Below are 27,108 nucleotides of genomic sequence, written 5' to 3'. Positions count from 1 at the left end.
AACGCTACGCGAGCTCTATCTGGGATCGCCGTCCCTAATTTAGCAGTGTAAGACTAGAGGGAAGGCAACTAGTCATCACCACCCACCGCCAACTCTTGGGCTACTCTTTTACCAACGAATAGTGGGATTGACCGTCACATTATAACGCCCCCACGGCTGAAAGGGCGAGCATGTTTGGTGCGACGGGGATTCGAACCCGCGACCCTCAGATTGCGAGTCGAGTGCCTTATCCACCTGGCCGTGCCGGGCCCCTATTTGTATTAAGGATAACCTACAAAAACTAAAGAAAAAATCATTTTTAAAAACATCTACAGGCAAATGATTCCTGGGAATCTTATTTAAATGTCAGTGTTCAAATATTTTCATCCTTATAACTTTGAATTCTCTATTCCTTTGAAAGTTTTATGCCACAAAAATATCTTATGGCACTAAGCCTTTATCTGAAAAGAGAAAAAAAAATCACTCAATTCTCAGATATTTTGGGATATTTTCTAACTTTAAAACAGAAAAATAATTGTTTATAAATCAATTTCTGGCAAGTCTTTATCATGACAATGTTTCATAAAACATTTTTACATGGAAATTCTTTTGTTTTCAATATTGCAATTAGATTTCTAATTTCATGAATTACTTTCCCTAATCTATGAGGACTAGAAACTTAGTTTAAATATCCTCAATATGCAGATTCAAATCAAAATTAAACTTAATGAGAATGGCTGTGGGCTGAAGTTAATAATCTGAAAACATCCAGTAATTAAACTTCAAAATTCTTAACATGTACACATAAAAAACATGCTAACTTTAATAAGAATAAAGTTCGTTAAACATATAATAAATTATCTGTAATCTACTGGTGTTAATGACTGTTTCTACTGTGTTATTAGATTTTACTGGTGTTAATGACTGTTTCTACTGTGTTACTAGATTTTACTGGTGTTAATGACTGTTTCTACTGTGTTACTAGATTTTACTGGTGTTAATGACTGTTTCTACTGTGTTATTAGATTTTACTGGTGTTAATGACTGTTTCTACTGTGTTACTAGATTTTACTGGTGTTAATGAATGTTTCTACTATGTTATTAGATTTTACTGGTGTTAATGACTGTTTCTACTGTGTTATTAGATTTTACTGGTGTTAATGAATGTTTCTACTATGTTACTAGATTTTACTGGTGTTAATGACTGTTTCTACTGTGTTACTAGATTTTACTGGTGTTAATGACTGTTTCTAATATGTTATTAGATTTTACTGGTGTTAGTGACTGTTTCTACTGTGTTATTAGATTTTACTGGTGTTAATGAATGTTTCTACTATGTTACTAGATTTTACTGGTGTTAATGACTGTTTCTACTGTGTTATTAGATTTTACTGGTGTTAATGAATGTTTCTACTGTGTTATTAGATTTTACTGGTGTTAATGAATGTTTCTACTATGTTACTAGATTTTACTGGTGTTAATGACTGTTTCTACTGTGTTACTAGATTTTACTGGTGTTAATGAATGTTTCTACTATGTTACTAGATTTTACTGGTGTTAATGACTGTTTCTACTGTGTTATTAGATTTTACTGGTGTTAATGAATGTTTCTACTATGTTACTAGATTTTACTGGTGTTAATGACTGTTTCTACTGTGTTACTAGATTTTACTGGTGTTAATGACTGTTTCTACTGTGTTATTAGATTTTACTGGTGTTAATGAATGTTTCTACTATGTTACTAGATTTTACTGGTGTTAATGACTGTTTCTACTGTGTTACTAGATTTTACTGGTGTTAATGACTGTTTCTAATATGTTACTAAATTTTACTGGTGTTAATGACTGCTTCTAATGTGTTACTGCATTTTATTGATGTTAATAACTGTTTGTACTATGTTATATTTTGTTGATGTTAATGACTTTTCCAGTATATTTCTAGTTTTGTTCTACAATTTTTACATCATTTCCCCTTTTAAAGATGTATTATGTATTTTATAAAAAATTTTTCTTTCTATTAAACAAAACATCTGTGCTTCATTAAGTGTCACAAAAGTCTTTCATTTTCTACTTATGTGAGGACAGTTAAAACCATCAATATTTTTTTTCAAGTGTTTGTATTCAGTTTTCCATAAATTGAGGGGTTGGACAATTTTATACATTCACTTAAAAATTTTTTTATTAATCTTACATAACTACATAATGTTAACTTATATGACAATTTTACTTTCAAATTTTAATTACACAAATACAAGTTTTAACACAGCCTGTAAATAACAGCAGAATGTAAAAAGCATAAGGATTTGTCTTTGCGTTTTGATAAACAATTATAAATAAGTGAGTATTTTTAGGATTTATTGAACTAAAGAATAAAAATGAGAGAGAAGTGGGAAAAGAAAAAAGTTTTGCTTTTGTTAAAAACTATGTGGCTGTAGTTAGTTATTTTCCTTTTGGTAGTTTGTTTTATTCAGGTTGAGAAACAAGATTGAATAACAAAACAGCAAAAAAAAGGATGATAATTTTTCTACTTTAAATGACTATTATCAGTTCTACTTAAATAAACTACATTTTTTTACCTGCTTGAAGCAAGAAGCAGGTGCTGCATCTGAACTTGTTTCTTTAAGATATTCAGCCCAGTCAAAGTAACCTATGAAACACATAAAAACTAGTTACACAGCCATAAGCACATACTATTATATTTTTCCATATCACATTGTTAAAAGCAGTTCTTGAACTTCATACAAATAAACATACCAAAAAATTCAAATTAAAACAACAACTTAGAAATCAACAAAGTTAGAACAACCAATCATCAATTTTTTTTCCATTTACAAAAAACACAGTTTTTGTACATCTCACAAAAATAGTTCATTTGTTCCAGTGTAAGTGAAATAAATCACTTTATAATTAAACCAAAGACATGTACAATCTTAAACACAATGTACACAACAGATCACTTTAAACCTAACAATACTTGTGATGGTATTTACCTGTACTTTCATACTGATACTGTGCACCATTTGACTGCTTTCCTTTAGGCTTGTCTGACAGTGACTGGGGATTACTGCATTCTTTTAGTCTGTGTTTCTGCAGACAGTCAGTGCTACAAAAATCTTTCACATGACCTTGTTCTTCTAACCTTACAGGAGACCCATGGATCACACTGTCACATAATGTGCAAGATACCTGAAAATTGATAACATTCTTCCATGAAAAGATAGATACTTGTATTAAGACTACAAATGAAAGGCACTGCAAAACAGTTAAACATCACACTTATATTAGAAACTATAAAAGACTGTTTTAAATATAAAGCATATACTGTATTTTTATTAATAGCAATGAAACACAAAAAATGGTTAAAACCATAAAATACACAGACAGAAAAAAAAAATTCATTTGGATAAGAGTGATGAAGGACACTGTAAAATAGAAAATCAAATATGACACATGTATTGAAAGGAATTATAGAAAATGAAAGATAAGATACATACAATGCTAGTGGACCTGAAAAAAATAAGATACCAAATCACACATACACTCTTTATTGCATTCCTTTAAGTTTAAGCTTTGAACTGCAAGAAGAATACTAAAAGGATTAGTTATTTACTAAAACAAGCATTAAGAATATCACTAACAGGATATAGTTAAACATCAACACTTTTTAGTAGCTAAATTGACCCCCTAACTAAAGCTCATAAATATCTTTATTTTAATAAATCATATTGTCAAGTAATTTTCACATACTTAGCTTTTGATCTATACCAGCTTTACAAAATGTATACATATCTTACCCTAAATGGCACAAACTTTAAAGTTTAATTAACCCTTTTTAAACAAAATAATTTTCTAATGTTATGCCAGAAACATGCCATACTTTACCTTCAAAAATTCTAAGTAATATTTTACTCAGTGTGAAATGAACAAGGACTAATTCTCAAAACCATAAATAAAACAACTGAGTCTTTCACTAAGAATTTTAGGTCAGGAGCTATGTTTAGATCAAATTCTGGATTCTCAACTCCCAACAACTATTATCAACACTTTTTTTTAATAAATACCACCCTCTTAAATTTTGTACACAGCTTTTCTACTATGAAGCTGATATCAGAGGTTATTATTTTCCTATATTTAAAATATATTTCTGATAGGTACTTATCTCCTCTCACATATATAGCCATTCTCTTTCAGTGCTGCCCTCCATATGCAAAAATGTTTGTGCATGCCAAAAACCTACTTTAATTCACACATACCCCCCACTCAACATGGTTTGATTGCAACTTGCATGCAAATCATTATGAGACAATCCTCCACCAATATGAGTATGACACACCGTCCTGACACGTGACTCCCTCTATTCGATTCTTCTGAACTATCACTTTTAGATTAAGCAGAAAAGGAAGCACCTGTTTTCAGTGGGGAGGAAGGGTGGGAGGAGGTAAGTAATTATCAGAATTATATTTTCAGTATGGGAAAATAACTTCCGATATGGTACATTAGCTCCTCTCACGTGTATAGCTAGAATACCACATTGAATAGGCAGAGGGACAGGTGTGAGGAATAGAAAGAAGTATCCTTTGAAAGTGTTTGAAGAACAACCCAGAAGCATGATCACCATTGGAAGAGGAACACACATGGGAGACTAAACCACGTATACTCTGCACCCAGTGTGAAAAGAGGTGTCACATACATGGGCAGAAAATGAGAGGAGTTTAATCAAAAAGGGAAAGAATACTGAGTGGGTTGGAACCTGAACTACAGTATATCAAAAACTCAAACCCATATAAGAAAGACTGTAGAAGAACCATCTACAGACAGGAATGTAGGGAAAGCTAAAATGGCTATGCTCCAAAGTGTAGTGTGGCGAGGGTTCAACAGACTGTACATGGCTGGTCAACGACAGTCCAAAACCAAGCAGTATCAGGAATAGAGCCTCTGACTCATGGTGAAAACTCCCTGAGGTGGAGTGTGAGAAGAAGAACCATCACCCCAACAAACATTATCCTTCAGACAGGACCACACAGAAGTGCATGTCACCCTCTGGATCCACCACATGAAAATGGATTGCCTCTAGAAATATATAGCAACTTCACTGTCCAGATAGAACCGTGCAGAAGCTGGAGATTCTGAGGCAAATTGAGTGAGAAAGAGGAAACACAATCAACACGTGCAAGGATTAATGTTCATTGGTCCAGCTCTTATCCAACACCACTCACTGGGAACCGAAATCCAGATGATGGTAGGATGAGGGTTCCCAACCAACGGGGTGAACTGTAATGTGACATATCTACTACAAAGAAACATCATCCTCTGGATCCACCACACGGAAGTGGATTGTATCTATAAAATATAAGCAACCTCACCCTCCAGAGAGAAATGCACAGAAGCTGCACACATCATCATCAACCTCTGGGACCCACCTCACAGAGATGGAGCATACTTATTTGTAGATATGCACAACATCATCCCCTGGACAGGAATACACAGAAGTTTGAGCACAATGACAACTTCCGGGTTCCATCACACGGAAGAGAACCACACCTAAAAAATATAAGCAACTTTACCCTGCAGGACCCAACACGCAGAAATGGAGTGCATGATTAAAGGATCAAATGCCATCTACACCAACAGAACACCACAACCCTACTCACAACTAAATGGAAGCATCACATTCAGGAGGACTACTCCACCCTCCACGATCCCAGCGGCTCAGACCTGGAAAGTGGCAAGCACTCCCACACCCCACTTGAAGAACAAGGTGGGACTAAATGCAGTGTAGAGGCTGGAGGAATGCCGACACAAGAAACAGTGCAATGGGTGAACACAAAAAAAGCTTTTTTGAAAAGCAGACCACCTCTGATTTATTCAATTGAAGAGATGGCAGAGATAGGCAGGTATCTCCTTCTGCTTTACCCATGTATGTCCATGGGTGAGTATGGTCCAGAATGAGCAAATTATGAAGCAAACATATCATGAAACACCCTATGAGTGATCTTGTGGAACACCCCATCTCAACAGTATGCATTATGGGCTATGGGTATACAATTTGGCCATACAGTGCAGATTTGAGAAACAGGAAGTATACTTAGACAGGCAACGCTCACCACTGAGTGGGGTCCTACATGAAAAATTATAGAAATATAAAAATAATAACTTAGCCAGTCACAGCCTCACCAAAGTTTTAAGGATGGCAACAGGTGGAAAATGGTACCCTGACAAGGAAAAAAACAGCCACCTCATGAAAATAAAGGGAGATGAACGAATGAGGTGTAGTCCACATGTCTGGCTGCAGAATTTCATCCAACGGACCATGGAGATGAGACAACACCTGGTACAAATTCCGGGAAGAAGACATGGAGGAATATGTCAACTGAATTAATTGCCGAACCCAACTGGCAAAGGTAGAAGGAGAAAAGTCAGAAACAGGGGATGAAAAGGCGGGAATGGGAACCATGAAAAGAAGCTGTGTGGGCAAAGTAACATGAAGAGCCCATTTGAGACATAGAAGTCTATTCAGATTTGACTGGGAATAAAGATGGGATATAGATGAAAGTGAAATTGACAAGAAGGAAGAATTACCTTCACAAGCCACCAAAGTTTTGGGGAGAAAAGACTAATCCAGATAAAGGAGAACATAGGTGGAATAGTATAGTGTGTGTGAAATGTCAATGGCAAGTATATCAGACCAATGATGCCCACAGACTAACAGAAGTAGGAAGTCTTAAGGGTCAACTCATTCCAAAATCAATTTACAGGGCAAAATTATTATAAGTTTGTGTTGAAAAAGATTAATGTTTATGATCTTTTTTTTCTTAATGGTACAAAAACACAATTCAACAGTTCTATAGTCACACACACACACTCTTTTTCTGTCTCTGTTGTATTGAGGCATAATTCTTAATCTAAATCTAGTTACTGCCCAAAATCCAGCATTTGTGTGTGTCTATATATATATACATAGTATGCATTTAATATTCTCAAATTAATTTTGCTTCCAGTTTTATACCAAATGTTTCATAAAAGGGTTGCCAAGGCATGTTGCTAACTTAATGTTAAGAAACCACAAAATGTGTGTTACTTCTTCACCTTTAAATATGCTTTTTTAAATTCTGCAAGACATGACTCTGAACAGAATTCCTTCTTTGTATGACCAACTGTGACTGAAAATCGAAGATCCCTTCTAGCTTCTTCACACCAAGCACAACATGGTCTGTTTCGACTTTTACTTGATGATCCTATTATGAAAACAAAGTTAAAAATAAAAATAATAAACAGACATAATTCCTCTGTAAATTTTTATTTTTAGGAGTCTATCATACACTTTTTATCATTACCTATAGGTTTAATTTCATGTCCTGTAATCAAAAACAAAATGCAAGTCTGCAAAACATAATTAAGAACAGTTTATTAACTCTCTCGCTACATAGTTGATTGATTCAACCAAGCCAGTAACCCTTTTTTACTCATTATAGTTTCCATACTACAACTTCTAATAGACTTTGTGTAGCTTCACAAAAGTTCGCAGACTTTTAGTAAACATTACAAGTCTTTTGGTAGCAATGCACTAAATAAGTTATATTTAATCAAATAATGCAACAAAGAACAATAATGTGTAAAAAGAAGACAATGTCCCATAACTATCACAATTTTTCTGGCTTTCTAGCTATGTGACAAGAGACATTAAAACTTCCTCTAAGCTCATTGGCACGTATCCTGTGGGAATCAAGTTTGAACTGAAAGTGAAATTTACAATTCTCTTTAGAAAAAACAACATAATATAATATGTCACTTGACAGATGAAAATCTTGGCTTTCTATTGGTTATAAATAATATAGTATTGAACATCAGAGAGAACTATTGGCAATTTCTGAAAAAGAGCACATGACATGTGGTTGTGACAAGGGGGTCTGGTTGTCTATTTCATGGCTCTGTAACCAAATAAAGATTGAAGGCTATGAAAATTATACTTTGCCTGAGCTATTGCTATTATGTTTCTTTGTTGCTATGTTCAAAGCTAAGTAGTGGGCTATCTATGCCCTGACCAATTTTAGCCTTATAAGATGTTTTCTTTTTACCTCAAATGTATCCAGGTTTACTGCTCTATATTTGTTATGGCCAAGTTACTAAGGCTATCTGTCACTGTTACTAATTTTGTCCTGCTGACTAGAGGGGAAGGCAACTGGCTGGCAGAACTGCTGACTAGAACATAATTGATAAATAGGGCCTTTGATTAGTAAATACCACTAATCCTCTAGGTACAATACATTTGACGTTATATTTGACAGTTGCAGGACACTTCACTTTGATCAGTTTCTGTAACAGTAACAACTGTGCCTGGTGCATGTGAATAATTACGACAATATGTTTTGTGCTTAAAATGTAATTACTTTAAGTTCTCCTGTTATACTAGAAAACCTTTTTTTTTAAAGCCATGCATAAATGTTTCTGAAAAATTATAATTTTGTTTCTAGTTAAAATTCTGTTGTAAACATGGGCAGTACCATTTTATTTTATAATCACTGAATAGAAATTGTGAAAAAAAACGTGATTTCCTGAATAATTTAGTTTTCCTGGTGCTTTTTGATGGATACATTAGTTACTTTAAGGAGACCAACAAAAAATATCTAACATCATTTATAGTAAATCTTGCATTAAATCAAGAGTAGATTTTTGAGGAAACACTTCCAAGATGACTTGGAGGAATACACAATATGAAGTATGCTCATCGTTTCTATAATGCTTTTCTGTGTTGCATCGCTAAAGAAATCTTTTGGAAAACAACAAACAACTTTACTAGGTCACTGAAAATCCTTCAACACATTAACCCTTTCACGATGGGCTCGGTATAAAATACACGAGTTTGTATACATATTTGCACACGTTAAGTATTTATACTAGAACTTTTAATGTTGGACGTGTATCTTCACAAAATTTGGTAGACTTTTAGTAATGATTCCAATCTTTTGTACACAAAAAATCATTTTTTAATACAGTATTTTTACTAAAGATTTGTTTGTGAAAATATTGAGTCTGTTTCGTTAATAGTCCGAGCACGAAATGACTTTCATGTTATGATTAAAAAAACTATTCTTTGTCTCAAAAATCTCAAATATTATTTGGTAATCTCTAAAACCTTCTAAATACATTTCAAACGTTTGTTTTCAGTAAAACATTATATTTTGTCTGTCATTTTCTCTACCCTAACTATATGGGGTCTGTCAATTTGACCAACATTGTAGCCACCATTAAAATTAGGAAATAAATATAAATTATGCTTTTCTCATTCTAGAATGACTATAAATTATAACACGAAAACACAAATGTTTAGTCTAAATATCTTAATTCTCATAACATTATACATTTATATATATATGTATTATTTTATTATATTGGCCTTTCAGCCATGACTGGCTAACATTACAGAGGTTAGAATGATGAGGCACACATGCACTCAAGTTACTGTATCCAATAATATAAAACTGATCTTTAGTCTTTACAAAGTGACCTATCTTGACTGTGTTTTAGAGAACTAATATTTTGTAAAATACAGTCACATTTCAATTATTATACATTATATATGTATATAGATTATTACTCATTACAAACAAGTTTTTAAACTTATTTTTCTTAAAACATTCAACAGTGAATGAAGAAGTGAAGCAAACAATTATGTCTTGTTGTTACAACCTTTGTACACAGTTGATGCTTCTCTTAGTTTGCTGAGCCTTAAGAAATTTCTCACATGGAGGATGTGAAACAAAATAATTTTTTTAGGTGTTATATATATATATATACATTTGAATAACCAAAAAAAATCATAAATTACTATATCGATACTATAGATCTCCACTATAATTTATCAAGTTTAGTAACTAATTGTATTTTGGTCTAAAAAATATTAAATTTTTCGAGCAGACTAAAGACACAACCTTCCTCCTTGAAATGTATGTTTCGAAAAAATGAGATAGTGCCCTAACACATGAAAATCACTGAGAAAGCCACTCGGGGGACATTCTGAACTTTCCATTGGTTATTCACATAGACAATATATATAGTGTATATATGGGACCATTTCCACAAATGGAAAGAGGTGAGAGGGGCTACTGTGTTTGATTCAGTACCTGAGTGATATCTTAGCAAATAGAAAAGACAGGAGGTTCTTATTTTATATTCTAGCTTGTTAATATCGGCAATTTGAGTTCCTAATTCCTAAGAAACTATAGCCTTTGTATTTTTACATCACAAACATCTAATATGAACCAGTGCTGCATTCAACATACCATATGACACACAAAAATCGATGTTTAAATGTTTTTTAACACTTACTTTTAAATTACAAAATTGAATAATGTATAATACTAAAATTTGAATTATAGAAAATCTTATTGTTGTTAAGAAGAATATTCACATTATCAAATCTACCTGTTGGTTTCCTTACTAGTACACAATTCCTTTAGGAACATACCTCTACTTCCGCTACCAGACATGATGGATAGTATGGTAGGCTGCTTTCAGAACTTGAGCGAAAGTTATGGTACACATGCACATTAACAATTCTTTGGTCAACAGCAAAAACACTAATTTGTCCTTAGCAAATCTAAAACATAAAACAGACAGAAGAAAACAATGACTTAAACAAGACAAGAAAAAAAAAACTCACTAAATATTGGAAGTAAATTTCACAAGAAAAGAGTTAATAATAACAATAATCACTATATAAAACTTCTGAATATAAAAAGAAAAAGTAAACAAGAAAATTAACATTAAATACAGTAACTATAATTTTAGTGCCACTAAACATGAATTGAAAATATATACAGAGTTAAGTAAATTATATGAAAATGATTTTGACTATGCAAATGCAAGTCACATGAAGATCACAACTGCCATAAGTCCACGATGGAACATAATGTATCAGAACTATATTTTGATGATGTCTGGCATCTTGTAGCTAATGTGATGCCATCAAAAATTGATCCCTTCAAGCAAAGTATGTAAGAGCTCTTTCCAACACTAAATATTCATACATTCACAGTGAGAAATTCACATGATAAAAATATCTTTGGTACTTAATGGCACAAGAAAACAAAAGTGCATGGATCCACTTGTAGAACAAGGACCACCAAGAAAAAGGCTTGCAACAAGCCACACGCCAACCATGGTGAGAAAATGCAGCATTTTGTAGAAGATGAGAATCTATAAACACAAATTTCAATGGCAAAAGCTGTCTACATATCAGCAGTATGCAACATAATCAGGAAGGATCTTCATCTGAAATACTCACAGAAGTTGCTTTCCACAACATAGTTGTTTAACTGTTATACACCTCAAGTAGCTGAAGAATGACAGTACTCATGCTACTCCATACTGGTTAAGTTGCCAGAAGCAATGACTATGGATTTCTGTGCAAGTGAAACAGGTGCTGGTAAACAGTTGTTCTTGTACACTAGATGGCTCAGGGAAGAGTGATGTGCTTTGGATATTTCAGCTTTATAATGGAGCCTTTTTTTAATAGAAACTACGAGATTTGTCATAAGGTGCAAACAATGCTGACCCCCCCAAAAAGATCATGTTTTTGCAAGATAGCAACAAACAGGTCTGACAGGATATAGAAAACATTCTGTGGAACAAGAATCAGGGTCAATCAGAGTTGGCAACACAAGAGGAGAAACAAATGGGTGACCCTCTTTCACAGCCCAAGCCTTTGGTAGGCACATTCTACTAATACATAAATATAGACCTCTCCTAGAATGAAGTATGAGAAACATCAAAGGCAAAAATGTCTGATCATCTCCTTCCTAACATAAATAACAACAGAAAAGTCTTTATGTAAGATGGAAAAATGATTTACTATGGCTTCAAAAGGAAGAGAACCCAGGCAAATTAAGAATAGACTCATTTCTCACTGAAGACAATGTCTAGGTACTTGTGGGCAACATAATCAAAAAGATTCTAAAAAGGCAAGGAAAAAGAGAGGCATATGATTGCTGTGAAGCCTGAAAGTGGGCTGTAGATAACAATAGAGGAAGCAGGCAAGCCTCTATCATGAAATAAATACATGAGAAAAGAGGCAAGCTGTTGATCCCCCCAAAAAAGATATGTTTTTGCAAGATAACAACACACAGTCCTGACAGGACATAGAAAACATTTTGTGGAACAAAAATCATAGTCAATCAAAAGGAGAAAATCAAGAAACCAAATTCCAATCACAAAAAAGTTCCACAGTTTGAGGATGAAGGTTTCATTGGCTGTACAAACACTTAGCAAATCAATTTCAACTGCTTATTCTTTCTTGCCAATTAGTTAAAACATGAAGATTTTCAAGAATCCCAGCTACCGCCAAGTTTTTTGAAATCTCTGATGGTCTGCTTGAATTATGTAATTCCAAGAGTTATCTAGTAACAGGGTTTAAGTCCGTCATGAAAAGCTAAAATAAAGGCTGAAAGTTATCTCAAAGGTCTTAAAAATAACTATGGAAAACAAGTGTGAAACTAAAAGAAAAATCCATTTCCTTAAATTTTCAAGTCATATTGAAAGTTTGATGGTTTTATATGCTGATTTATTAAAGTATGGGAAACTATAGTACTTGGCTACTTATAAATCCAATGAAGATCATGCAAAACATTATTTTCCAGAGTAGGATGTGTTGGAATGATAATCTATCATTGCTTAAAATCAGAACTGCAAACAACAGTCTTGGTTAATAATGTAATCAAATGTTAAAAAATGGGCAACTGTACAGCACAAGATTCAACACCATTACATGTGTGGTGCCAAAACCTTGTAATGAGCTCACAGGACCAAATGAGTGTGAAAGTTTTGTGTTAACAAATTCAAAAAGGTATGAATATAGTTTAACAGAAAAAAAAGAAAGTAACTGTTTATGATTATGCCCTCTTGCCTACAACTTTGACATAGTACTTCAATAACGTGGTATTATACACACCAAGTTACTGTGTTAAACCATTTGCTAATGATACTTTTTCAAAATGCTTTGAATGTCTGATAGTGACTATATCTAAGTTCAATTTTCTGATTGTTTTACCACATAATGATGTGATTTTAATATGCCATCAAACAGAATCTTTTTTTTTAAGCACATTGAGTTTTTGAAAACTTTGAATATTCAATATGAGGACCAATACATTGGCTGTTAAAAAGTGATGTAATTAAAATATTCTAAACCCAACCCATATTCTTGCTACTACTGAAGCATGTTATTTATAATAAATTCCCTGATAATCATATTGTTACATTAACAAAGAGCATAATTATAAAACACATAAAGACCACATGTTATCATGTCCACAACACATCTTTACATACAGAAATTGAACAGTTAAAATAATTCAGTATCATTTCAAAATCAGTAAACCTGTACAAGTAATGAGACTTACTCTAGTTTATCTTTAGTTTTAATGTTACTTAACTTCCTTGAGATCACATCCTTAAACTTTTTCTTTGTTAGGACTGTTTAGCAGTGCAGAGATACGTGTTGTATTGAAAGAGAGGTATACATATAATGATACAAACAATCTTGTAACAGAGGTCCACCACCATTATCACACATTACATCAGCAACAAGGAAGAAAAGACAGAAACCCTGGTGTTATAAGACATAACAAAGGTGTTTAGTCAAAGTGATTCCTACATCTGAAAGTTTACAAGTATCAGGACCACTCATTCACAGAAAATTTTGTTCAAAAAAAGAGATTCATTACACCTGGAATGATGCAAGCATGTCTATAAGTTCTTATGGTGGGTTTGACCAGAAGAAAAAGTGAAGCAAAAAAATTCTTGATGTTTGTTCATACAGAAAACATCACAGAATTAAAAAATAGAAAAGTAATTGCAATCTCTGTTTAAAAATCACAGCAGGCCTGAGACATATCTTACAAGTTTCCTGCAGAAATTTGACACCATGAAAAACAAAGACCATAAAATAATTTTCCCCATAAAGCTGTCTCATACTACAGTTTCAGTGAAAACAAGTCCAAAACTTTATTTCTCTCTCTCTTTTTTTTTTAGCTTGGAATTTTTAAACAAGGTATTATTCTAATAGTTTGTTTCAACACTCTGACATACTGATATCTTTCTCATAGTAAAGTTAAAAAAACCCAACTAAATTGTAAAAAAACTCTAAATGAGACTTCATAAATCTTACCCAATGTTATACAAACAAATATGCTCTGATATTAACAATTTCTATCAAAGAACAAGAACTGTGTTGACCTTTTCATAACAGCTAGCTACCTAAAACAAAACTAGGGTTATGTATCATAACCACCATCACCTGATGGAGAAGAAGGAAGTTGGACAAAGCTTGATGAACTACCAAAGGTTCGAGAAACGTGATATGGAGAGAAGACTCCTTGATCGACTGGAAATCACCCAGGAATAGAGGTAAGAACCCCAACCCTCTAAAGACAAGTACCTGAACAGATGAAAATCCAGACAAGGTGGAGTAATCAGCACTCCTACCATGATCCAAATGCTGTTTAACCACCAAGCCAGGGATCTGAGAAGTTCCATTGATCAAGGGGTGTCCACTGAAGGTAACTTATATGAGCCTGATCCATGGTAATGAGTACTTTTAAGGAACCCCACATCACCAAAGAGATCGAACATCTTCAGACATCAGAAAAGATGAGGGACGTGTAAACTGCTCACTCCTAATCCAAAGACAAAAAGGCTGTGTCCGACTTACGTTGGAAAGAATAAATGGAATTCCACCCTGACATCAGGAATCCCACCCATGATAAGGCACATAGTTAACACCCACAAAAAAAAATAAAAAAAAATTCAGATAGAACAATGAATTATATATATTACCAGTAGTAATGATATGTAACGTATAAACTATCAAAAACATAACCAATTAACAAAAGACTGATAAATATCATATGTACAAACCATAGAAATTTATCTAGTCCACAAGTATGTAATAATAATGAAAGTGCTAACCTGCAAAAATTACCCAGAAAACACATTAATAATCAATATCTAAGTTACCAATCATCAAAAGTAACCTAGATGAGAAATGACATATAACCGAGTCCTACACTGATGAAAATAAGGATAAGGCATATAGCTAACAATGACAAAAAAAAATTCAAATAGAACAATGAAATATGTTACTAGTAGTAATGATATGTAAGGTACCATCTATCTAAACATACCTAGTTAATAAAGAACTTATAAATATGAAACAGGCAAACCATTTAAATGCACCGATTACACAAAGTATGTAATAATAATGAACGTGCAACAAAAATTACCTAGAAAACCCATTAGTAATCAATATGTAACTTACTATTCCTCTAAATTAACCTAGACTACAAAGGATACTGAATTAAGTCTGACACTGAAGAAAATGGGGAAGAAAAGGCACATAGTTAACAATGATGGAAATTTTTTTTTTTTTTCAAATAGAACAATGATATGTAAGGTACAAACTACCTAAAGATACCTAGTTAACAAAGTACTTATAAATTTGAAACAGACAAAACATTTAAATGTACCTAGTCCACATAAAATGTGATAATAATAATAATGAATGTGTAAACTGATGAATATTACCTAGAAAACACATTAATGAACAATCTCTAACCTACAATTCTTCTAAGCTAACCTAGATGACAAAGGACAATTATGTCCTACGCTGACAAAAATGGGGGTAAGAAGGCACATAGTGAACAATGACAAGAAAAAAAATTACTCAAGTAGGACAACGAATTGGATGTTACTAGTAGTAATATGTAACTGACATGCAACCTAAACATACCTAGGTAAAGTACTTATTAATACTGAACTAGCAATACCATGAAGTTTGCTGAGTCTACATAGTACATAATATTAACGAACGTGCAAAACAATTAAAATTACCAAAAATATAAAGTCCAATTCATCGAAAGTGACAAAGATGACAAATGACACATAAATATCAGTTTGAGCACTGATGACATGAAATACGTAACTTACCTGTGTGTAAATAAGTGCAAAGCCACACAAAGGGCATCTTAACTGCACCTACCACTGGTATATCAAATAGGTGTATATGTTGAGAAACTTACTACAGATCCCTTGGGAACAAGAACAATTCTTCACAAAAAAAGAATGATGTGGCGGCACAGCAACAATTGGAAGATGCCAGAAAAAGAGAGTACAAAGTGTCTACTCATTGTTTATATTCTTCCTCAGAAACATTGTTACATTAAAAGAGAATGATGTGGCGGCACAGCAACAATTGGAAGATGCCAGAAAAAGAGAGTACAAAGTGTCTACTCATTGTTTATATTCTTCCTCAGAAACATTGTTACATTAAAAGAAGAAGAAATCGGCAGATGAATATATGAATGAAGCTCCCTGCAGATTAAGGCCTGTACCTCTTCAGTACATAAAGTCGAATCTGATTCATCGGAAGTCGTCACTTCCATTTATCAAAAGTTCATACTATGATTTCTTGTAATTCAATAACAGGAAAGAAATACAAAAAAAATTGAAACTAATGAATGCAAGCACAGTAAAAAAAAAAACTGTTGAAAAAATTGAAATGGCAAAGTAGCACATTCATAAACGGTAGCCACATGTGAAAAAACACACATCTAAACAATGGTATGCCAATTGAATAAGTGAGAATTGAGTGGGAATAGCAGAGTGAGCTAGCTGCACCAGTATAGATGGCAAATACAATTGGTGGAGAGTAGTCACATGATATGTACATGTTCAGAATTGGTGTGAAACTGATAGGGCATAAAGATTGCTGTACTGGCAGCAAACATTTTTTTAGCATTGCTTAGAGGGCAAACAAGGATCGAGATAGCTTTGTGTGAGGAAGATAAGACCATTTTGGAAATATATATATTTAAATGAAAACTTATTTTAACCAAAATATCACAAGCACAGAATCATCAAACATTTCATGCAACTTTTACATAAAGAAAGGAAACTAAGTCTCAAATGAAAGAGCATAAAACAGAGAAATACCAAGTATAAATTATCTATTTATCAAGGAAAACATGTACAGGAAGGCCAAAATTCAAATAAAAGTAAACTGAAATATAAATAAAAGAATAAAATTAAGAAATAATAAGTACAACTTTGTTTACAGGAGGGACACACAGATTTCACACACGAAAAGTGAGTGTACATGTAGATATATGTGTGTGTGTATGTGTACACAAACAGGAAAACTGATTTAAATAAAAGAAAAATACAGAACCATTAAACATTACTTTTAAGCTTCACAAACTAAACAGTCCAGAAAAACTTACTGTTAAAGAACAGAAGTCATTTATTACACATTTTAGCTAGTTTCATTATGAACCTTAGAAAGTGGCTGCTCTCTGCAATTATTAAAAATACAGGAAAAAAGTTCCATAGATGGAAACCAAACAAATAAAATTTAGCCAATCCAAGTTTTTCAAAGGAAAATACTTCTAATATGACAAAGTAATTCACTTGAGTATCAGTTCAATGAAGTGTAAAAATTGTTTGTCCAGAAACAGATGATACATCACAAAAAACCTTAACCAATACAAATAGATAAAATTCTAATTTTAGTGTCAAATACAAAATTAAGTACATTTTAAAAATAATATCAAAATCAAACCTCACCATAAAACATCATGTCTTCCATGAAACTTGGAAAGTACAAACTTAAGCAGGTTTCTAAGTCTTCTACATGTACTTGTTGAGGAAAGTTGCCTGACAAGAAAAAAGTGACAATAAGTACACCTTCAAATACTCCCCCCCCCCTCTCTATGACCTTTTGGTTTAATTTCTGATTCTTTCTGCAATCTTTTATTAATTAAAGTTAATGGTTATAACAGAGAATGAGAGCTACAGGTGGTAAGAAAATAAAAAGTACTTTTATTAAAAAACAACAATGAAAATAATTGGTATGTTTAAATACCCATAACAAAGGAATAACTGAGGTTAATGATTTTACACTTAGCAATAGTAAAGTTTTAAACCTATTTTAATGACAACAGTACAATTCTTCTTCTTCTTCTAACTTCTTTAACAATCAAGTATTTCTAATTTCAAAAGTTTCCTATTTTTACCCACTTCATGTCTGGGAAGTTATTTGTACTTCATAATTTGGTAAATTTATATAACTAGTTTACCAGAGTAGGGAATTATGATATACTCTGTTTGAAAATTATATTAGCCACTGGCATGTTACACAACTGAAGTAGATGGCAAGACATACAATTTGACAAGTTGTGACATGAAGAAAATGTTAGAAAAGAACTTAGATAATAATAATAGATATTTCTGAAATCAAAGTTATTCAAACATAGATAATAATGAACTATTAAATATAATCCTGGGAAAATCCACATGTTTGTATCTACCAGAGAGAATTTTATTGTACTAGAATAAATCATACAGTTTTCTTGTTGGATCGTTCTAATGGGTTTTATCAATATTGCCACAAGCTGGGTTTTATGCATTGTAGAGCCCCCAAACAAGCTTCAATAACATTCCTGATTAGGTCCTTCAGAAGCATTTTTTTTACAAATATGTCTGATGTTCTTGTGTCTCAGGCATAAGGAATTTAAAATCTTGTTTTCTTTCCTATCTAATACAGAGGTTATTCTGTTTTCCAGACAGAGAGTTGATTATTATTCTTTCTGTATAAACTAGCAGTTCAGGTTGATGAACTTGTTTCCTAAATTTAAAACAATGGGTTTTCAAAGCAGTTCAGAAAATGGTTTAATTAAAGTGTTTTATTCTGCAGGTACATGTAATTCTCAGAAATATTTCTGTATATTGGCAGTCTTCCTAGTTTGTTGCTGAGTCAGTATTGAAACTGAAAGGAAGAATGTATTCTTATAAACAAGCCTACCACACATAATTCATTATATTCAACACTTTCAACAGCAAAATATGTTCTTTCTATATTTATGCACTTAAGTACAAAATGTTTTCAAAACTATAAATATATGTTTACAATGTATTAAACTATGTAAAGTTGTGCCATAAGAAATTTACACCATGAGTAATGTATTTCCAAGCACATTTACTTCTGAGTGAAGGCTTATTACTTTTAAGGTTTTTCTTTCATTTATTTTCCAAAGTATAATGAAAGGCCACTTAACAAGTCTAAGCTCAACTATTTTTTAATACCATCCTACTATAAAATACAGAAAAACTCATCTTCTTATATCTAGCCCTAATGTTTAAAATACTCATCCAATCACCTCTAAGTTCCTTCAATATTGCAGCTTCTACTATGCCTGAAGGTAAACTGTCCATAAGTCAACCATCCTACTAAACAATTAAAACTGCCTAGTCATATCCTAGGTTTTCATATTTTAAATTTATATTATTTAGTGTTACTGCCTGTAGTTTATCTACAAAAATATATTGATTTATGAATTCCAAACTTTTATCAATCTTTTAAAAAAACCTCAATCATGTTCTGCAAGCTTTCTCCTTTCCATTGAATACAAGATAGAAAAATGTCTGAATGATAACTTAAGGAGCTTTTGGTTTAATTCTTAAGCCACCTCCATCAAAAATTGTGTATGAAAGTGCAATCAAACATAATTCAGTATTTGCAGGCACTCAATGATGAGCCCTGTCACCATTTGGTAAAGCTTATTCATTTAATTGTTTTATGTGTGTGTGTGTGTGTAATACAGTACTGGACCTTGGCTAAAGGTCTGGTAATTCTCACAATTATGCTTATGTCACTGGCTCATTTGTCTCAGGCAGATTTACTTAAACAAGTGAAAATATTAAAGACTATTATGGACATTTTGCAAGTCAACTGTAGTAAATATTGTTAATAATGAGTCAGTGATGAGAATAATAGCAATGAAAGGAACTCAAAAATAAATGTAAAAGAAAAATGTACTAAAATAATGAATAACTTTCCTATACTGAAAATGTATTTCTGATAGTTACTTCCCTCCTCTCACAAGATTAGCTATCAAGTGATTCTAATGTCTCTCTCATGCAAACAACGAACACAATTGGTGAGGGTAGAAGGGGATAGATCTCTAGACGAAGAAGACTGCCACAGGAAAAAAAAGAGTTGGGAATGGGAACCACTGAAGGAAGCCATGTGGGCAACATAGCAACGAAGGGCACACTGCCAAGGTGTTTGGGAGGAAGGAACGATCCGAATAAAGGAGAAAATAAGTATGAGGGTAAAGCATGCGTGTAATGTCGATAGCAAAAAAGTCAGACCGTCAACAACCACAGGCCCAAAGAAGAAGGAAATATGCTTTAAGGGAAAGGTAAAACACAAGGAAAAGAGATTCGAACGAAGGTAAAGTAAGGGAATGAAGGACCACATTAATATTCCAGTCCAGAAGAGTAGGTCATCAGGGAGGAGGACAAATCTGGAAGGAACAGATTAACATGGTAAGGAAAGGTGAAGCAAAGACTCTATGGTAATGGGAAAGGCCAAAAGTATGGGACAAGGCTGCCCGATAACCTGAAATTGAGGAGCCTGAAGACACCTGGTCCAAAAGTTACTTGAGAAACTCGGACACACCAGCCACAGTAACTTGAGCAGCTGGAAATCCCTGAACATGGAACCATGTGTGAAAGACTTTCCACTTCCATTGATATACTTCTATAGAAGAAGGACGTATAGATTGAGCCAAATGGAAAACAATACGATGGGAGAAACCAGATCTCCATGCCAAAGACTGGACAAAAGCCAATGGAATGGGCCAAAAGAAGCTAGTCATGCCCCAGGGCATGAAGATGATGAGCAAAAGTCCTGACCACCTAAAAAAAAACATAAGGTGCAGAAGCGACCCCAAGGAGTAGGGCACAAAACTGGTATACCACCCTGTGATGGATGAACCGAAGATATGGACAAGACTGTCCTGAGACGGGAACATGCAGATAAGCATTGGTGACGTCCATCTTGGTCATCCATAAGCCTGGAGAAAATGCCCACCAGAGGGTGAGATAGGGCTCCATGGTGAACGAAGCGATTGAGACAGGACAAATCAATAACAGGACTCCAGTCTCTGGTTTTCTTGGGAACAACAAACAGACAGGAGTAATACCCTGATGAATGAAGGAGGGAGGGAGAGGATGTTGACAGAAAACCCTGCAGGATTTCTGTGAAGAGCAACAGATAGGAAATTAATTGTAGAAAGATACTCAAAAGAGTCGTGAGGGTAAGACATAGGTGGGAAAACTGGGCATGGGTTAATCTAACAGAGAATTTAGGGCCCACCCCCCTAAAAGGTAAAACAGAACCCAACAGTTGCTGGTCGAGATAAAGACAGTCTGCACGATGATAAGCAAGAGCAGAGTGATCTGAAGCCTGTGGGGGATGAGGCATGCTAACTCTGTCATGTAACTGAAAGGCAAATGTCAGGGGATGGGGGAAAAACCAAATAGGGTTGGGAAGAATGTTCATGCAGTAAGGAAGGACATAGGTCATAAGAAATAAGAGCGAGAGATAAAACATCACATAACTGAGAAATAAAGTTCAAAAAAACTGTGAAAGGCCAAACTGAATCCTCAGGAAAGGTATGGGAAGGCACGGCAAATTGAGGAAGTGGACACAGGCGATTAAAGTCCTCATCAGCCTGCACAGGTTTAGGAGGAAGTGGGACAATGTCTGGCGATAGAGGTTGACCCATGTAACATTCAATCTCCCTGTGAATAAATGTAGACAAATCTCCCATTGGGTCACCTGCACCTGAAGTCTGTGATAAAGCACCTGTCAAAATTGAGAAACCCAAAGTGGTGACATTGACTTTGGAATTCATGCTTCTGAATCCTATCCAACAATTTGATGTCCTTCTTAAGATAAGGAGCTCAAGACTGACCACAATATCCCAAATGTGGCTTAACTAGTGACCTATACAGCGAAATTATAACCTCTTTAGACTTGTATTCAATATTTCTGGAGATAATAACCTAAAATCCTATTTGCCCTACCTCTAAAAACAGTAAATTGCTTGGATGGTTTAAGAGACTGATCAACCATTACACCAAAATCCATTTCTTTCATAACTCTGTTAAAGTTATTCCAATCCAAATTATACTTAGAATTTAAATTATGATAACCCACATGCATTATCTTGCATTTAATATAATTAAAACCTACCTGCCATTTATTTGCCTAACTTGCTAATTGATCTAAATCCCTTTGTAAAGCAGCAGCATCTTCTTCACAGTTACCAACATCCAAGACCTTAATATTATCAGCAAATTTAGAGTATTGACCATTTCTTCATGTATGTCATTGAAGTAAATCAAAAAGAGCAAAGGTCCTAAGACTGGGCCCTGAGGTACCACACTTGTGACATTAAACCAGTTTGAATGAACCCCGTTGATAACAACCTTCTGCTTTCTTCCATCCAGCCACTCTTCTATCCAATTAACTAACCTATCCCCCACACCTAAAGAGATCATTTTTTACAAGCCTTTTATGTGGTACCTTGTCAAGTCTTTCTGAAAATCCAGATACACCAAATTTACACCCTTACCTTCATCTACATAAGCAGTAACCTTTTCAAAGAATAACAAAAAGATTTGTAAGGCGAGATTTTCCCTTAGTGAAACCATGTTGACTATCCAATAAAATTCTTAACTTTGTGAAATGACTTTGCAAAGCATTTTTTATCAGACTTTCCAAAACATTTCCCACAACTGATGTAAGACTAATAGGCCTATAATTACTGGGTCAATTTTTATTACCTTCCTTGACATTAGCTAGCTTCCAATCCTTTGGAACCTGCCCACTATACAAGGACTTACAGAAAATAGTAGCAAGTGGCTCATATCCAATCATTAGCCTCCTGTAAAACCCTTGGGGAATTATTATTTGACTAAGGAGCTTTATCATTTTTTAAACATCCCAATTTTTTAAAATTTATTGATCATACCTTCATCTATGTCATTGATGTAAGTCAAAAAGAGCAAAGTTCCTAAGACTGAGGCTTGAGGTACCCCACTTGTAACATTAATCCATACTGACTGAACTCCATTTATAACAACCCTCTGTTTTCTTACATCCAGCCACTCTTCTATCCAATTAACTAGCTTAACCCCCACCATCGTCTGTATTGAATAATTCATGATATTTTCTTTCTTTATTATTTCCAAGGATTCACAAAGATTATTGGTTCTAATACCTTCTGGTTGATCCAATATTGCAGTTTTCCCCCATAATACTGTATGTTGTGTTTTATGTCCGTGTCCTACTATATCTGAATTTTAAATTTTTTATTTTTTACATATCTCTTATTCTCTGTTAAACAATACTTCAGATTACATTTTGTCTGTTCCAATATAAATAATTCCACATTCACATTCAATCTTATAAATGCCAGTCTTTTCTGTTAACTATATGCTATCCTTAGTATTACCTAAAATTAGTTTAATCTTACTTATCAGTTTATATATATGTTGTTGTTTCAACAATTTAAATAATATAGTAGTTGAACCTGGAACATATGACAAAATTAAATCTTCCTTTTAAATTTTATAATAACTAGGTTTTAAAGTAATACTATGATCCAGTATTACAACATCAGCAAGTTTCTTTACTGCTCTACCTGCAATATTTGTGTTAAATCCTCTTTTAGCTGCTATATAATTCATTACTAATAATTCAGTTTTGAAGTATTCAATATCTTCAAAATTCTATGATCCTAAGTATAAAATGCAGACATTTTTATAATTTAGTATGACATGATTCCTAGTGTTGGAGCATAACAACAAAGTGTTTCTAAGTTACCTTGAACATTCCTTTTTACAAATACATCTTGAAAATGCAAGCTATTATTTTTCTCAATTTCACAGGTAAATTGTATAGATGATTGTATGTTATTCAAATAGCTCAAAAACTCTGTTAATTCCTTATTACCATATCTCCACACCAAGAATGTGTCATCTACATAAATTATCCAAATATGAGGTTTACTGTTTGCACCTTTAATACCTTTTGTTTCAAATGCATCCATAAACAAAACACATAACAGTGAAAGTGGGGACCTCATTGCTAACCCTTCATTTTGTTTATAAAAATTATTGTTAACTTCAACAAACATATTCTTCACACATACCATTATTAAACTACGTATATCTTTAGTTTCAAATGTTGAAATTTTATTTTTTCACAAATTTTCAAAACATTTAATTGCATCTTCTACCAGAACTTTTGTAAATAACAAAGCTACATCAAAATGACAAATGATACTAACAAATCTTCCTTATTTAACTTTTCATTTTCTCTACAAATTCTAAAGCATTTTTAACTATATGTTTATTTCTCAAAAAAAGAATACTTCTGAGCTGTATGCTTGGCTATTTGATATGATAATGTACCTATACTCAATACTACTTGTCTAAAACTTATCAATGTGTACTGGATGATGAAATATGTAGAATCAACTTTTTTGGAGGTCATGGATTGGCCATAATTAAAAATATTTTAAATTGTGTACCCATTTTAGTGTTGTGTTATTCATTATTTTAATGTTATACACAAGTGCCAAGAAACAGTGCTTCTGAAAAACATGTTATCAGTTAAGGAGACTGGTAACAATAATCATTTACTGGATCCTAGGTAAAATATAAGATCATTGATTCAATACTACAGTGTTTGATTCAATGTTTTTTCAAACAATTTGAACAACATGGTCTAACAGTATATAAGAATAATATATAATTACACTAGCAGCTTTATTCTAATTCCTATTTAGCAACCAATTTCCCTTTCTTATTGGTGTCACTTTATGGTAAATATCCTGAAAACTATGTTTGGTTTATAATTCACAGATAACAGAGCAAAATACTAACATTACCGTGTTCTTCACCATTGTATTCTTGGACCCTCCCAATTTCATGTACTTACAGAGTGTAACAGATATACCTACATGTGTGCATTACTGTGATATAACTAGAATTAAAAGTTAACCATACTTTTACCACACCGATGACATAGTGCCAGGAATTAAATTTGCATTATATATGGTTTTAGGACATGTTACAGACAAGGCACAGTGGAAAAGTTGGGTCTAGGCAGATTCAATATCAGCACTCTGGCAACTGCCAAGCCTGACATTTTAGAGGGTCTCAACAGAAAATCAAGAAACATGTGACTAAATACATATTTACTGTACTAAACTATCAGTATGGTGAATTTTTTTCAGACCTTTATTAGTGGCTTTAGTTTCATTTTCTTCCTGTAAGCAATATTTCTTACCTTCATCACACCTTGCTGTTAGAAAAAGAGAAGTTTAATGTAATTTGATTGGATGATAACCTTGATAAATGTAGTGTTTTGGATTTGGATTGAGGAGAGTGATCTATTGTCAATGGCCCACCAAAGTCTGGTGCCACACCTGAGTTTGGTGATAAGGGCAACAAATCCAGTATTTTAAAATTTTCGCATCTTAGTTTAGTAATCTCATAAAAATGAGAACTTAATATATCTACAATGTTTTTAATACCTAATGGCAGACTGCAAAGTTTTTTACAGACTTCAAGAATCTCTTGTATAACATTTTCAAAAATTCTTCTCATGTTTCTTAATTTCTTCTTTGAAATCTGCATTACAATTAAACTTCATATCAATCATAATTGCCATTTTGTGATGTGTATCAACTTTCATCATTGTGAAATCTCATGTCTGGCACCTGATGTAAGCAGTGATGTAATGCACATACTGTAATTTTAACAGACACTGAGAAAGTAGTTCATGTCTGCTGGTCTTCCTCTAACCCCTGAGATAAGATTAAATTACATAAAAATCATTTATTAAAACCAAACCTCACTATGTGTTTAGTTCACAGCCTAATATTAAACAATTATCATCTTTTTTATTTCTTTATTTTGCACATGTTGTTGCAACTGTATGTACATTACTTTCTATACATCTTAATCCATTAAACGTCAAATACGACATTTGGTAAAAGAGGAATTCTGATAAAGTATGAATTATGTGGAAACTTTTTTTAAAATTAAAATGTTCCTAAACATTAATTAACAAATAAACGTTCAATTTTCTCACCATGCCTGTGGTTATCTTTATTTTACAATCACAATGTGTTATACTAATAGAAAAATAATAATAATAATAATGAAACTTCTAGTGTTTTTTTTAGTATCCACTACAAGTTTTGTTATTCATTTGTTATACCTGTTATTCATACAATGACGTCATGCAACTATCAAAACAAGAGAAAAAACGCGCGTGACTGTAAATGCAATCGAGGGAAGTTGCCGCGTTACAAATAGTACGACTCGAGTCAGACCCAATTGTATCGTAAGCCTAAATTTACAACACTACACTACTTTATCTTATATATCTATATATCCACTACAAAACTAACTTTTAAATAAAACAATCAGAGTCTCTTGTCATTATTATACATTACCCAAGTGGCTTATAAATGATTCGGAAAGGTGTCGTATAAACAATAACGCTTAACAACGTAGTGATGAAGATTCCGCCATTAGCTTCTGTAGTTGCGTTATGGTCGAGAACTGTAGGGAACGACGCAGAGGGCGCGCTAAAATTTAAATTATAAATAAACAGACAGGTTCTGTTAGCTGATTAAAAATTAAACGAACATACAGATCCAAGGAATTTCTGGACACACTTGAAACGATTTACAAATATCCATAACACCCACAAAACCTATCCAACTTTAAACCATGAAAACAAGATAACTTAAACAAACATACAAAAAGCAGAAGTTTTCAAACACATAATGGATGTGAAATGGATATTCACTATTTTAATATAGCCTCCAGTGGCACAGCGGTATGTCTGCAGACTTACAACGCTAGAAACCGGGTTTCGATACCCGGGGTGGGCAGAGCACAGACAGTCCTTGTGTAGCTTTGTGCATAATTAAAAACAAACAAACAATTTTAATATAGTAAATGTCTATATAAAGTAAAACAAACATATTTACACACCAATATTTCCAGTTGTTTCAAATAACCCTCAAAATTCACAATAAACAAGCAACAACGATCATACTAGTAAAATTAGAAGCACAGTCACCAAAATAGAAGTAATCACATATATATATAACATACAAAAACAAATTACCGAGAGAAGGTGGTATACAAGCCATTCTCCTCAAAAAGGGCACTCAAGGATTGTTTGATCACTTAACAGCACTAT

The 27,108-nt window shown here is 33.3% G+C and overlaps 1 protein-coding gene across 5 annotated transcripts in view; it reads right to left on the bottom strand.

Moving 5' to 3' along the window:
• LOC106460710 (polycomb protein SCMH1-like) overlaps positions 1-26,471 on the bottom strand; it is a 58,111-nt gene extending 31,640 nt beyond the window's left edge. For 3 of the 5 annotated variants that reach the window (XM_022387485.1, XM_022387484.1, XM_013920445.2), the window contains exons 1-6: positions 26,351-26,443; positions 17,595-17,684; positions 10,444-10,575; positions 7,065-7,213; positions 2,969-3,164; positions 2,555-2,625 (exon numbers count right to left, since the gene is read on the bottom strand). In XM_022387485.1, coding sequence (XP_022243193.1) covers positions 2,555-2,625; positions 2,969-3,164; positions 7,065-7,213; positions 10,444-10,465 — 438 coding nt within the window. In that variant the 5' untranslated portion in view covers positions 10,466-10,575; positions 17,595-17,684; positions 26,351-26,443. Of the gene's footprint in view, positions 1-2,554; positions 2,626-2,968; positions 3,165-7,064; positions 7,214-10,443; positions 10,576-17,594; positions 17,685-26,350 lie in introns of all 5 variants that reach the window. The other 2 variants (XM_013920446.2, XM_022387483.1) reach the window with 2 other exon arrangements.
• Between the last annotated feature and the right edge of the window lie 637 nt (positions 26,472-27,108).

Source organism: Limulus polyphemus, unplaced genomic scaffold (assembly GCF_000517525.1).
Source record: "Limulus polyphemus unplaced genomic scaffold, Limulus_polyphemus-2.1.2 Scaffold819, whole genome shotgun sequence".
Classification (NCBI taxonomy): Eukaryota; Metazoa; Arthropoda; class Merostomata; order Xiphosura; family Limulidae; genus Limulus; species Limulus polyphemus.
The sequence above is the reverse complement of the archived record's forward strand: the minus strand, read 5'-3'. Positions and strand labels throughout refer to the sequence as shown.